This window comes from Neolamprologus multifasciatus, chromosome 13 (assembly GCF_963576455.1).
Source record: "Neolamprologus multifasciatus chromosome 13, fNeoMul1.2, whole genome shotgun sequence".
Classification (NCBI taxonomy): domain Eukaryota; kingdom Metazoa; phylum Chordata; class Actinopteri; order Cichliformes; family Cichlidae; genus Neolamprologus; species Neolamprologus multifasciatus.
Window position 1 is genome coordinate 27,636,036 of NC_140451.1, and position 15,625 is coordinate 27,651,660.

Consider the following 15,625-nt stretch of genomic DNA (forward strand, 5'->3'; position numbering starts at 1 on the left):
AACACTTGGGAAGCTTCAGTAACCAATTCTTATGTTACACCTGGGTGACTCGCTCTGAAATTCATCCAACTAATCGGTGGAACAGGACAAGTGACTTTGCACGATTATGCGTGTCAGTCAAACACAAGAAATGAGAAAAAAAAACTGTAGAAATAAACGGCAACACATTGACAAACTTTCCCACAAACTTCACAAACGAAGCCCACATGAGAAACTGACACATGGCTTTCATAGCTGTGACGGACTGCAATGTTAGGAATGCACGCGTGTACGCTTCATGAGTCTCTTTAGGTATTTAAGCTGTGAGGCAGCTAATTTAAGCAAGCTGGTGTCGATGTGGCGTAAATGAAAACAATCTGCACAAAATATTTTAGCTGTCCAAATCTGGCGAGTACGAGGAGTACAAAGATGTGGTAGGAGAGCGTGGTGTGACACAGAGCGCGATGTTGTGGTTTCCCGGTAAAGGGTGTAATCATTAGCTATGGTTACGTTCAAGACATGTGGCTCTCCATTTTTACAGGTTAAACTAAATGGCTGCAGCAACACTTAAAAACAAAGACCTTCAATTTCTATACAAACTAGTGTTTATTATTAGTTTTGTAAATGGCTTAAGGTAACAAATCAAGACACATTATAGGACAAGCACATACTTACATGCAATTCTTCAGATGCTCATTGCTGCATCATAACCACTATTACTGAGAATATTTATTGCTTTTTGCACCCTTGCCTGCACACAACTATGTTTTTATGCCTTAGTGACATCTTAACAGCTAAAGGTACTTTTCACTGTTCCCTTTATTTCCCCAAGGGATTGTCACAGTGGATCTGCATATTTGAGTTGGCAAATTTCATACCGGATGCCCTTCCCGCCTATATATCCGGGCTTGGTGACAGTGTTGTCCCCAAAAGTGATGCCCAATGTTTGCATTTACTTTTAACTTCCAGTATCCTTGTTTAATTTGGTAAATACACAGTAGACGACAGGACTTACAAAAAGGTTATAGAATAAAGAAACGAGCTGTTGTGCAAATATGCTTATGGCTAAATTATAAAGCAATCAAACCTTTTTTGCCTAAACACATTTATAGAGTTGCTATGCTATGTTTTGCGATTTTTCCTGCCCTCTTGGCCAGAACTCAGAAATGACCTATAATCTTTTCTGACAGATTATAGGTCAACAAGTCATTTACCAAAGTTTAAATACCAGTAATCCTTTTTTGGCACAACACCAGCACCAGAACACTAGATTGTGACACCCTGCTAGGCTAAATGTGTCAAATTGAGGTGAACACGTTGCTGCTGACATTGATGCTTTTGCAAATGAGCATCTAATCCAACTAATTCATCATTTAAATTTTCTTTTTTCTTCCCCTGTGTTTCACAAGGTTTGATGTTTTGCCTTAACATGTTTGTGCAATCTCATCTTGCAGCTCAACAATTCATTACTACAGTTTTCATTTCTGTTATTAGTCAGACTTTCCACTCCATCAAGAGAGAGAAATTAACTTCCACAGAGTTTCAAAGAGAACACAGATTGAAAGCCAACTCTCACACTCATCTGATTCTGCAGATCCATTTGCTCACTGGCTGCACTCGGGTGCTGCTCCTAACTGCTCAACAACAGCTCAACGAAAATGGAGTGTTTAAATTTCAAAGACCCCCCTTTTGAGATTAACTTCACTGAACTTCAATCTTGCACTATTAAGTTAACACAAAAACATGCAGCACTGGGGAAACTGGAGGGAAGCACTGAAGCTCTACAAAGTGGGCTTTTTTTTGGCGAAAGAGAAACAAACTCTAGACACCCTGACAGTTTCACACTTTGACTATGCAAAGTGACTGGTGCACACTAGCGCCATGATGACGTCCTCTGGCTGGTGTGGTTGGTTTGTTTGGTTTCCTGCTAAGACGACAGTGTAGAGTTAGAGATGTAAATGCTAACAAAAATTAACAGGTATTTTAAAGTCCCCTGTTAAAACGATATGTGCTCAATAAAGGGCACTAGGTATAGTTAGATAGAAATTACCCAGTTAATTGATCAGAGGGGTAGAAAAGAGAAGCTGGTCAACTTCATCTGTAGTTTTATCCACAGTAGAAAGAGGCTGACTACTGCAATCCACGAGGGGGCCTTCAGGATACAAACAAACAGCTCAGAAATGTGGGTGTTATCCCTGTAAAGTCTACAGTGGTCCATTACCATTTCTTTAGAATCATTCTAATAAGATAACCCTGTGTCTAAAAATGTTAACAGTCACCAAGATTACATTATAATGGATCTTACTGTAATGGAATAAAGTAAAGCCAGGAGTACTGCACTGGTGTTCGTTTGCAGAAAGAAGGATTACAAACAGACAAGCAAACTATGGAGGTGCACTTATAGACTGTATAAAACAGACGTAGACACCACACTGGCACACACTGGGATGATATAGCTCTGCTTTCTCACAACCACTACAATCAAGCAGATGCAGGATTAGATCATGATGCTAAAAAACACCCGATCACAAGTAGGCCCCAACATCCTATATGATGGACAATAAGACAATTACAAGAATCAATGTAACCAGTGCCGAGTCAGTCATACTTGGACCTGGAATAGTGAAGTCATCATTACCAAGCACAGTGGTCCAGATTTAGATGTCAAAGCATGGAATCAAGAGAAGAACTGTCTTTCTACAGCTCAAGAACTGCTGGAGGTCCCGAGTGCCGTTACAAAGAAGAAAAATCTGACTTTTCAGTTTCAACAGTAAGGCTTTGCCGTCATTTGTGGATGACACATAGAAGAGAACAAAGACTATCCTTAAAGTGTAGAAAGACGAAACCCCACTAAGAAAATGTGTGGTACTTGGAGCTAGCTAGAGGCAAAGGCACAGCACAAAGGACTCTAAAGGTCTTGTGTTGCTGGCCCATTAAGGGTTAATGAAAGGAAAAATGATTCAGGTTTCCACCATGTTAGTTTTTTGAACACAAAGTCACTACGCTTTTTAAGACAAGAGGGGGGAACAACAACCCAACCAACCACACACACACACAAAAAAAAATTACTGGTTGATCCACATATTTCACAGTGTCCCCCGGTGCTAGCTGACAACACCTAAGCACTTTCTATGCAGCAGCCTGCAAGCGTACAGAGAAGTTTAACAAGAAAAGGAAACCTATTCTGTGTAATTTGAAACCACCCACTTTGAATTTTGGTCACTCAATCATCCAAAAAAAAAATGCCCTCTGTTTACAGACTTTGATTATTCTATACATTCATTTTGTGTTTTGTGTGTGGTGTTCATTTCATTGTTGAGTAAATATGTTTGTAAAATGATGTGATATTCCATATATCATTCCTTCTACTTCTATATGTTGTCAGTATAAACAATGGCAGTAAGAAACAGTTTTAAATAGCTCTGAATAACATTATTATCACTTTGACCTTGAGTCCAATCTATCTGACCTTGAATGTGTGTGCGTGTGGTCAAATGTGACATGACATTTCCAATCCTTATATAGAACTTTCTATATGTTGACGATACACGCCGCATCTGTGAGAATCACAGGTTTTAAGTCACAAGGTTTACTGTCAATTTTATGCAAATTAATCATTATGTGGACCTTGAACACATTAGTGGATGTAAGTCAAATTTGAATGGATTATTAAGATGCTTTCACTCCACGCCCCTACAAGGTTCTATCAAAATTCACTCAAAACCTTTCGAGCCATCCTGTTTACAGACAGAGTGACACACATGCAAAAGCTACCATAAACATGACCTCCTTGGTGGAGGTGAAAATAATCGCTGATGAGAACCTAGGGATGGGTACCGGTATCCGGTGCCATCATGGCACCGGTTCTGACATAAACGGTAGTAACCAGACCGAAAAGCAGCGCGCATTTCGGTGCTTTATTTCGGTGCTTTTTTTTCCTGAGCTGTGATACACTTTCTTCTTCCTTACATTTCTATTGGCGTTTGGCAAACAACTGAAAGGTGCATTACCGCCACCAACTGGTATGGAATGATACACTTTAGATTCTAGCCAATCATTTTACGTTTCGAGGATAGTAGGCGGGTCCAGGTACGTACGTTCTTTTAGAGCAGAGCTACAGATTAAAAATGCCCAAGGCAAAAGCGGTCAAAAGTCTGGCTGTACTTCACAGCAAAAGATGCAAACTCAGCAGCCTGCAACAAGTGCTTTAAGCTGATACTGTCAAAGGAGGTCACACTTTAAATCCGATGAACCTAGCCCTGCCAGTGTAGCAGAAATGATGATGGCAGCAGCAGCCGTTCTTCTCTGCGTGAGTAGCTTAATGTTGTTCGTGTGTAATTTACGTTGAGTAAGCTAACCGCGTTATTAAATTAATGCATGTAACGTGAACTAGCAAACACCATCATAGCTACATGCGGCTGTCTTCTTGTTTGATGGCAGATATTCCCTTCACCCTGGCCAAAAAGGCTAAAATGACCGAAGAAAAAGTGGAAAACAGCTAACATGAGAGGTTTTTGGACAAAGTTTGTGTTTTTTCCATTGTTTAAGCACTGCTTCCAGCCCAGAGTGATACCATATATGCCGTATACCTGCAGAAAAGACTAACATTGTTATCTTTTTACAAAAAAAACAGCTGAACATGAGAGGTTTTTGGACCAATTTTGTGTTTTCCATACTTTAAGCACCGGTTTGGGCACCGTTTAAGCACCGGCAACCGTTTCAAAAGTACCGGTTTGGCACCGGTATCGGATAAAACCTAACGATACCCATCCCTATGAGAACCACACATCTGTTTTCTCTCTCTTTGTTGACTCTAACAAAGGTTTTCATTGGTGCAGGAACTCCTTAGTTCATTGTAAATCTTGAGGCAAGCAGAATTTCTAGTTTGTCCAGAGTGTAAAAGTAATTTTCTAAGCGGAGCATTTTTAGGCAAACAAACTAATACAATCGTCTATTCTTGCCATTGTTATAAAGAGCTCCAAAGCAAGCTCATCCAACAGCTCTGAAGCTGCTGAGTAATGTTAGTCACACATCAGACTTGCACAGTGCAGACAGATTCTTGAGGCACTAAAACGAACTTTATTACCGACTGCATTAGGCGTTGTTAGGAAAACGTCGCTGTGCAGAAATATAAATGCAGGTTTCCCGTCAGGTTAACGACACCAACGCGCTGGTATTAAAACTTGCGAAACACCAACTGTTTAACTGGTTTTTCTCCCCCACAATCACAGTGAATGACAAATATCTGGGATTGAAATGAGCGATGCTTTCACAAGTTGAAAAGAAGAACTTATCACTGGAATCTTTTGGTGTCACTTAATCTCACAACTAGTGAATTCATCACCAAAATCATATTTCATCATTTCACTTGTACTTTCAGTGGTAAGGGTAAAATCAAATCGAATCCGACAACCCACCGATTAGAAGTTATTTTATTCTGTATTCAATATCAGCTACTTTTTAAATATATGACATATCTACCATTGCTGTGGGGTCGAATGCCCCCTTCTGCAAGGAAAATAGATGCTTTAATATTTTAAACAAAGACAAATCCAGAGTCAACACAGACAAACATACAATTAACTGCTAAAACCAAAAAAAAGAAGGCTTACAGAGTCTTCTGGAGGTCGCTGTATCTTGATCCACTCCACTGATGGTCCCTTCACCTGCAGAAATCTATGGAAGAGATTCTTGAAGCCCTCAAAGTCTTTCTTGGATACCTGAAAAACAAAGATGTTATCTTAACCTCCTAAGACCCGAACTCTTCCACGACATGCATTTTTAATTTCTCTTTGATATTTGGTCACATTGGGACCCGATGAATGTAAAAACAAAGAATTACCAGATTTTTTTTTTACCTTATTTTTGTTTTTAAGAAAAATAAGAGCCACATGAGGATATTCGTTTAAAATTTTGATAGAACAGTAGCAGTATAATGTCCTTGTAAGTGGATATCAGGCCCTTGTAGAGCAAAATTGAGTATTTTGGTCTAAATAACCCAAAATGTGATGTCCACATATGTGGACGCCAGGTCCTAGGAGTTTAAACTAAGGCTGAGGTTTGCAAAGTCAATATGAAGTGGTTTCTAGAAAGACATGAAAATGTTGAAAATCACTTCTGAAATTGCCTCAGTTATTTCAGAGTATTATCGCTTTGAGGGCAGAAGAGAAGCTGCACGCCTTGGAAAAATGGTTTGACTAAAACCACTACACTTAATTTTACAGGCATTTTACGGTTTCTTTAAATGGGGCTGGTGTCTTGAATTTAAAAACTTCCATTCATCAAAGTCATACTGGAACGCTTTAAATATAAAAGATGAGTTTGAGAATTCGCGATACAACATTGTAGACATCTGTATTGCAATTTCGGTCTCAGTTACATGGATTGTTACACACATTAAGCAGTGTGCTTCAAAGGCCCCATACCTCTCATATAAAAAGGATCATTATTGTTCTATGCAAATTTATGGGTGTGAACTTCATTTAAAAACTGTTTATTTCTTTCCTGTGGGTGATTTAGCATATTCTTTTAGCACAACAGTATAGTGCAAAACTGCAGCAAAGGACCTTTTTATATTTCCACATTTGAAGCCTTAATCTGTATTTGTTTTATATTTTTAACACAGACAAACAAAAGAGCCAAGGTCCCGAAAAATATTTAAACACCCTTTTTTGTCCCGAATACACATTAATTGTTTTACTTGAAGGTTTGATACAATTTGTCTAGTCCACTGTGACTATATGAAATTTGTTTTGAACTTCTCTTCAGAAACTATTTTATACACAACTTTAACAGATGTGCACACAAACAGATGAAACAGCATCTGGACATCAAAGACAAGAAAAATGAGATGATGATGATGAGATAGCCTTTATTTGTCAGTTGCAGGTCTTTTGCCCACAACCGAGATGACAGACCTTGCCGACCGTACATACAATACACAAACATCACATTGGGGAGACAGGTCAGGCTAGGTAGCGAGGAAAAAAACATCGAAATGTGTAACACAGAAGGATAATACAGGAATGCACAGATATCAACACACCATAGCACAATAAACACAGACAAGCAACATGGGAAAGAGTTCCAGTGTGTACATCTGATCTGGGACCGCTGCAATCTTTCGACTGCGCCTCCAACTGACCCAATGTCCACATCAGAGGGGAGGTAAGCGTTGGAGGTGGCGTTGGATCCGGGGTAGGGAGGGTGTTGCGTCGGTGAGTGCTTATCAGTATCAGTATATGTATGTGAGTGCGTTTCCATAGTTCAGCTGAGACAGTGTCCTTCGCCCTGCCAGGCTAAGTAAACAGTCTTCCAGCCAACCCTGGTGGCCTTGCATGGAATGGGAAGGAACAGACTAAACACAGTCGTTATCAGGGTGTTTTGTTCAGCTCCGGCCTTGAAGCTGGCGCCGAGAGGGTATCCACATTAAGTGATGTTATTTTTTTACTTTAGTGCGAACAGCTCATATGAATTTCAAAGCAGTTCTACAGTCCAACACTGGTCTCTTAATCTCCCGTTGGAGAGCCGCGAGCTTCGCCATACTTGCGTTCTGTGATGTTGTCATTTCTTGTGCTCAAGGAGCCGATTTCAGAGAACTCACGGCAGTGTGCCTCCCCAAGATGTCATCCAATTTTGCGCCCAGAGATGTTATTCCGGGCTAGCCCTTCCGAGATGTATCCAGTCTGCAGTCAGAGATCTTATTCTGAGTATTCACAGCAGCCGTAGCCTCTCCAAGATCTTATCCGTGCTGACTCAATGAGCCCATTTTGAGAAACTCACGCCTCTCCCATCGTTCCAATCCCAGCGGGCAGCCTTGTGGGGGTTTGAACAGCCGGTTCCGCTTTCTTAATTCTTCGATAAGTCAGGGCCAAGCCAGCTCCGATCCGCCAGAACCCTGTTACCATGGTTCAGAATAGGTAGATATCTTCAGCACTCAGGCTCACCCAAGCCCAAACTTCTCGTTGAGAAAGGGGTGTCAATTGCATTCAGGGACCAGTTGATTCAATCCATAATTCCTCTTTTAGGTTTAGAGAACAGACTGTGAGAGAATGTTCCAGGGAAAAATACAAAAAAAACCACGAGACTAGACAAGGACATAAGCAGGGAAGATAAGGGAGAGGAGAAAAAGTGCGTCCGCCTCCTCCGAGAGCCAAAGAAGAAGTGTATTCAAAGAAAATGTATTCATACATTCTAAACTTCACCAGCCAGTGGGAATAATAACAAAGTGTATCTTATTTTAAAAAGTGAAATCTACAGTATAATTACTTCATGTCAGCCACACATAGCTGGTTGGATTTATTGAAATTAAACTGACATTTTTGTTTGCTTTTACACAAAATATTTGGATTTGTACAGTCCAGATTTTGTCACATGCCACGTAGCTTTGTGCTTTTTCATCTTTTAATTTAAAAAAAAAGGGAAAAGAAAAGGAAAAGTCCCATTTATGGGTAATGAAAAAAAGTCAAACACCCAATGTGGAGCAAATAACAGTTTAGTTGGCCGTCACTGTCTCGACTTTCACACTGGTATCCAATTACACTGGAGACCTTCAAAGTTCAATGAGTAACCCATTGTGTGTGTATGCGTGCACATGGCGTTTTACACGTATAAGTTACAGCAAGTACAAAAGCGATTCCTGTTAATATATTTGAAAGTGTGTGGGAATTACCGCTCACACCTGCATGTGACCGACTTCTCACCTCTTTACTCTGAGTGTTTTAGTCCGATTGCTTGCAGTTAAACAAGGTTTGGTTAATGCCTGAAATAGTTTACTGCTAAACACTGTGCGTTTATTTCCAGTTTTGTCCCGTGTTTTATGCTAGTTTAAAGCCAAAGAAATCACACAGAGGAAAGACGAGTCTGTAGAGTGTTAATGCTGCCATTTGAATTTGGATTTTAGTTTTACGTTGGTGCTGTGGGCTGAAAAGAGCTCACTCGGGTTCATTTAGGGCTACTGAGAAAATCTGCCTAGTCTCTTAGGGCCTGTACCCCTCTGCTGATGTATTATGTCTGAATAAAACCAGACAAAAATGGGCGAATGTTGCTTAAGAAGTTTGGCTGCTAAAGTGTTATGAGATATGTAGGTGGAACCCTTTTTGGCAGTGTGCTCCAGTATGTGTCACTTTTTGCGTTTTCCCAGCATTGTGACCCCACCACCCTCTGAATCACAACCAGATGGTCAGAGAGGGAGGGAGAAAGACAGCGAAGCAGACAGTTGGTTTACCTCTCGCTCAGCCCCTGTGGTGGTGTCCAGCAGCTTCTCCAGCTCATCGTGCATGGAGCTCTCCAGTTGCTGCCGCATCATTTCCTGGAACTGAGCCATCCCTCCGTTAGCCACACCTTTACTCAGACCTAAACACGAAAGACGGCGAGATACGGAGTGAGACGGGAGACAGTTTTAACGTCTTTGATTCGTATCATATGCTCAATCCTCAGAGCGAAACATTTTTTTGCTGATTTTATTCATTGTTTATCTTTGTGTGTGATAAAATTACGTCTGATTACGCAACATAGAAACATAAATTCCTGTAAGGTTTTTCCTGGCTCAAAAACTTTAACCCACTTTAAAAGAAAAAAAATAAGGCTGAATATATTATTTCAGTTCTTACCTCTTTTGTAGCCAGTTAAAAACTCCACCTTAATGTGCAGAAAAGATAAATCCATCTAAAGCGTAACTGGCCAATCAAATCAAGAGGTTGAATGCTCTTTGACCCTGATTCTGTTTATAGTGTTTAATGGACAGAATTTCTACATGTAGCCAGACGGCTTCCTTTTTGGTGGTAGCTACAGTATGAAGATGTAAGCCTGCAAGCACTGCATAGCACCCACAGACCACCAATGGGTGCTTGAGAAGCCCATATTAAGGATATCGCCTCTCTCTGACATCATACAGATCCAACAGTAAAAGAATAAAATAGTCTGAAGTGTTAAAGCACTTATAGCTTTTAACTCACTTGCACATAACTCAGGTTTGTAAAGTTACATCTGAACAAATCACAAGACTTCTGGAATGATGTCCTTTCAGAGGATGATGCCAAAGTGGAAATGTCTGGACATAATGCGCAGCCCCACTTTTGCTAAAATGCACAACTTGCCTCCATATAAACACCTCATACCAACTGCGAAGCACAGGGGGTGATGAATTGGGCTTGTTTCGCACCAAGGATCTCTATAGCACACGGACACCTTGTGTTCCTTGAATCGTCAATGAATACAACCAGACTGAAATGCTGTGGCAGAAACTTCACAGAGCTTTACATAAACATATGCCCACAAACCTAAAAAAAAACTAAAATACAACCACAATGAGTGAGAATGTGAAAATCTGATAAAGTCATAAAAAAATTACTTCAACTTATTGTGGCTAAAGATGTAAGCTACTGAATAATAAGGGGTACTTTTTCCCTCCCACAGGATCTCCGAGTCCTGTGAAAACTTTTTTCACATGACACATGTGACAGAAAATAAATAAAAACCAAACAAAGAGAATTTGTTGCTTTGTTATTTATTTATTTTTATTATTTTTTTTTAGTTGCAGTCATTTTAGACCAAATGATTTTATCCTCAGTTTAATCAACAGCAGCCCTGATCTCAATGGAAACACCTGAGTGACTGATGTACAAAGTAAACACAGGCTCTTGTACCATTATTGTAGCATGAGCACACTCCAGTCTTTGAGTCAACAGCCATCTGCGCCGTATGATAAAAGCAATGACATTTAAGAGGAGAGCTGTCATGCTTCTAGTTAGACTTGACGTAAAAGGGTTGAGGTATACTTAAAGAGTCACTGTAGCACCCGTTATTCCAAGCAGCGACACCCTCGTGATTATGTTAGCTTGCGTCTAGCAATCTGTTCCCTAGATAAGTAAACAATATTAAAAAACGAAACCTTGGACTGTGAGAGGTATTTGAGAGTCTCAAGCCGTTTTAATGTAACTTCCTTGCATCATAGGAAAAAAATGACAGCTAGGTAATTACATCTAAAGTTACAGCAGATCACTGTAATTCGGAAAAGGAAAATATAGCTTTTAGATAGTTATGAAAACAGTTTTTTAACAGTAACATGCCCAACACAGGTTCTATGTTGTTGGCATCTTAAATCAACTTAATCTATGGCTAATTTATCTCTAAAATGGCAGTTTATGTTGTTTATGTTAAGAAATGATTATCAAATATCAGTCTATCTGTTAACATTGAGCACAAGGTAAACAATAGCTCTGCATGTGCCAACAAAACCATTAAACACTGACCAGTTAAAAAGCTTTGATTAAATAAAAAAAGACAAGGCAATTATACCTGCTAGCACAGCAATTTTCATCCTAATTGTTGTTATGGTCCATTAGTAAAAGCAGTTAAACATGTTCACTGCTTGTTAAGCAAAATGTGACACACAGACCTGAGAGTTTATAAGAAGGGTTTGAAAAAAAAAGGTAAATATGACAACAGAAACTCACTTTTCCACAAACCAAAAGCAAGAATAAAGATCTGAAGTTATTAAAAAACCTACATGAACTGTAGCTCAAATCGAGAACGCCTTGATAGTACCTTTTATTATTATTTCTTAAAAAATGAAAAGCATACGAGTATATAAAGACGTTAGAAATTATTAACCTGCTGTGAGATATAGCTTATGATATCCTGATATCCTGCCTTTCAGACTTTTTATTGCCAATTTCCAAGTAGCGCTGCAACTATACCGTAAGTGACCTTACAACACAACAATCAACTGCTCCTGGCACAGAGACATATGAGAAATATGACTACAGGAAACTGAAATGACAAATACCACGACATACTGTAATAGCAGACAGTAGCAAAGGGAAACAGTTTAACACCATTTAAAGATTTATGAAATCGGGTGTCAGTGTTACTGTGGACAAAATTACTCTCACTTTTCAACAAGAAACAGGAAAAGGATTCAGCCATGTGTAACTACTTTAAGTCATGGGAAGTATTGCAGCATTAACCAACCAGTTAATTATAGCATTTTAGAAGCAGAAACCTATGTAAAATATCCCAATGAGGTGTTTGAGTCACCACATGTCAGCAGAACAATGATACCAATGATGAAAAAAAATCCCAACTGTGTTTATAACTGCTATAAAGCAGTTCAAGGTTGTGTGTTCATGTTAAGGCGGAGGAATTGAATGAAACCAGTGAGTAAACTAGTAAACTGTGAGCAGACTGTCTTCCAAGAAGACCTTGCTTACAGATTACTGATAATCTACTAAAGATTATGTAAAGAAAACTCGTAAAGCCTCATTTTTCACATGAAGGCATCAGTTAACAATTACTCATTGTTATTAATGCATTCATTTATTGACTTCAACATACATTTATCATACTATTGCATATTTTATCACAGTGGGGCTACTCTACTATAGTAGTGAAGATTATTTAATATGATTACTAAAAGGTTTAGGAATAATAGTAGATTTATGAAATTAAAAAAAACTTTTCTTATTAGTCAAATGAATGATGTAAACTCAACTAACCTGTAACAGTCTGGCAAAGAGTGTTTTTTTTTGTTTTTTTTTTTAATAATCAGTGATTTAAATTAAAATGTGATAAATCACACTTTCTCATATGCGGGGAAAGTTAAAGTTGATGTAAATAATGTTCTGAAATGAACAGGAAAAAACACATAGATCGTTAAAAAAAATAAACATAATCCTTTAAGCCTCCCTCTCCTAGAGTCACAATGTTAGTAAAATAGAGATCACTTACCTTCGACATAAAGTGCCATGGTTAAGCTGCCAAGTAGTGTTTAAAATAATAGTGGACACGCTTTAAGTTTGTATCCCAGAAAAAAAACCAGATGTCATTGAGCAAACATCCGGTGAATGGATTTAAATATATATATATAATAATAATATTAAAAGTTTCCTTGAGGTATCCTTAAATCACCCGACTGGTCGTTCTTTCATTGGTGCCCAAGCCTTTTAAATCGATCCAGCGTTGAAGCTTTAAAGGATAAGACGCTGTGCCTGCGAGTAAAACAAGGACACATTCATCCGACCACACTTATCTCTCTGGACACCAGCCAAGTGGTCCTCCCCTCAACGTGAAGTTGGATCCGATGTACCCAGCTCTTTTACTGCTCGTACCGCCTGTATTTCTCCCCCTGCCCCAACCCTGCAACCACGTCACAAATCCTTACTGTGTCTCACAACCTCTGGACACTTCTTTCCCCCAGCGCTTCATCCCCTCCCCCTCGAGTGCTTTCATTTTTATCACCTTATGGCTGCCACAGGGATTTTTAAAGTCAACTAACACACACGCCGTCAATAATTAACCGGCGAGATGTGCACACATACACAAAGACACACCCGGGCACACAGGTACAGCCACGCTGTCTGTATGACCTGCTGCCTGCGGAAATGAATGAGTGATGTACAGACAGAGATGAACGCCATGCCCTCCACAAACAAGCCACACGCAAGGAGACAACTATAATCAACAACGGTGCCGTGAACGTAACACTGGAGGAGGAAGAGGAACGACCTTTTTCAGCTGAAAAATGTCAAAATGAAAACCCGGACATAGCGCCTCAACACCAGCCGCGTGTGCAGTCCTACCAATGCCTAATCTAGAGAGGGAAACACGTCATATACACAGACATTTGAAGCCATTTTCTTACTGTAGAATACTGGCGGAAGAAAAGTCGATGGGGTCGGCCTGGTCCTGCAAGTCTGGAGGACCACAGAGATCCAGCAGAGGAAACAGCGGGGTACACAAAAATATGTATGTGTTTTATTTACACCTTAATTCAAGCCGCTTCTGCTGCCCTTCGACATCGCTGACTGGGTGTTAAAAAAAAGCACAGGACGTACAAAAAAGGTGCAGAAGTTAAAAAGGTGATCGAATAGTTTTTGAAGATATTTTACACTCCAGTGCCATTCTAGGCAACGACGAATCGGAACGCCGAGGGAGGATGGGAGCCAATGACAAAAGCTGTTTTTGTGTGCGTGATTTTAACAGCCAATAGGATTCTGCAACGTGCGATATTTCTGGCAATGTCTGATTGAAGATAGCTCAAAATTAGGGCTGTTCGATATAACGATATATACTGGATGACAATATAAAGACGTCTATCGTTTAATTTATATCTATCGTTTTACTTCGTGGTGTCGCAAAATAAACTGTTTACGGCAATATTTTTTCATCGTTTTGATGGTCACTGTAGTGGCTATATTGATTTCTTAAAGTTCCCTCTCTCTTATATTTAATATAACCACACTACGGACGGACAAGCGCCTGTATTTATGCGTTGACGTTAGCAACAACGACGGTAAAACCATCGCGTCACGTGTCGGATTGTTTATTTTTCACATAAACCTTTCACAATAAAGCTCAAGATCCTGTTGAGACTTTTCAAAATAAACTGAATCACGTGAAAGAGTATGCAGAGTATTTTCGGATGAGAAGTTAAAAAAAAAGAGCCGCCAGGTGCTAAAAAGTAAACCTTAGACTCAAACGTTAGAACAGGCTTTTCCCCGCAGCACACTGTGTAATAAATACTCGCAAAGAAAACGGTGTTACAACTTAAAAATGTATCGTTTCATGCAACACTCGACTCCAGGTACACGACGCCCAGCTGGAAACACTATGCAAGTCGAGCTGCCCGAGATTCACAGAATTTACAAAAAAAAGTTAAATTTTTGTGATTTCGGGCGTTATCGGGACGATAGACGTCTTATATCGGGATATGAGATTTTGGTCATATCGCACAGCCCTACTCATAATATTGAAAATAAGTGATATCAAGAAAAAGAAGTAACGTGTTCACATTGACATGTGTGACATCTATGAAACACCTGCGAATGATTTTTTTTTTTCATGTAAATTTAATGTAAAGATTAAAACGAGTACTTTAACTGGGATTTTCAAAATGAAACAGTTGATATGGGAGTGGTGGCTGTTTTTGGTAGATTTGCCCCATTTAACGCTTATCCTCAGTGATCCGCTGAGAATTTATTAATTGCAGATGTTACATAACTCTTCATACAGTAACTGAGTAAAAAATAAAACAGGAAATGCTGCCCCTGCCTGGTGAAACTGTGTCATTTCACTGTAAGTGAATCACTACTTTACTTACTGTCCCCCAAGTACCTGCTTTACCTGGGCTGCACACTGCAAGCAACAAGGTATAATCTCTGTAATGGAATAATGGTTGCATAAATGACAATATGTTTAAAATAGTTCCCACCATAAACAAGGTAAGTCTCCACGCTACACTGCATGCCACTGTCATGGCAAGCTACAGTCTTTCCACACTCATTTTAACTGTAATTTCAGCTCCTGCTCTGACGGTAGTCTTTGGGTTTCAGTGGATCTCCTGTGAGCCACATGTGTCAAGTCTTAATAAGTTAACTGTATATTTTATCAGGACCCCATCTGTCCTGACTCCATCACAATCAGGTTGTGCCTATAGGAAATCAGAAAACTACTGAAGTCCAAACAGAGCTTTCAAAAATACCTCAAATTACTCACCATGCAAAATAGCACATAATAAAAATATGCATGCATAACTAATGTTAGTACACCATTTAAATGTTGCAATAGGACCCAATTCTAGTTACTTTATACACACACACACACACACACACACATATACATAATATGTTAAATATACTACACTACA

The 15,625-nt window shown here is 39.4% G+C and overlaps 1 protein-coding gene and 1 long non-coding RNA gene across 3 annotated transcripts in view; both read right to left on the minus strand.

Annotated features, from left to right (window-relative positions):
• Positions 1 to 14,022, minus strand: part of ugp2b (UDP-glucose pyrophosphorylase 2b) — a 39,169-nt gene extending 25,147 nt beyond the window's left edge. The window contains exons 1-3 of one of the 2 annotated variants that reach the window (XM_085183563.1): positions 13,622 to 14,022; positions 9,206 to 9,333; positions 5,592 to 5,699 (exon numbers count right to left, since the gene is read on the minus strand). In XM_085183563.1, the coding sequence (XP_085039689.1) occupies positions 5,592 to 5,699; positions 9,206 to 9,304 (207 nt within the window). In that variant the 5' untranslated portion in view covers positions 9,305 to 9,333; positions 13,622 to 14,022. Of the gene's footprint in view, positions 1 to 5,591; positions 5,700 to 9,205; positions 9,334 to 12,708; positions 13,588 to 13,621 lie in introns of those variants that run through there. The other variant, XM_085183562.1, reaches the window with a different exon arrangement.
• LOC146505715 (uncharacterized) lies at positions 1,374 to 5,583 on the minus strand. Its single transcript, XR_014877749.1, has 2 exons — positions 4,762 to 5,583; positions 1,374 to 3,802 (listed from the first exon to the last, which is right to left on the minus strand). It is a non-coding gene; the product is annotated as an uncharacterized LOC146505715 (long non-coding RNA).
• Positions 14,023 to 15,625: the final 1,603 nt, after the last annotated feature.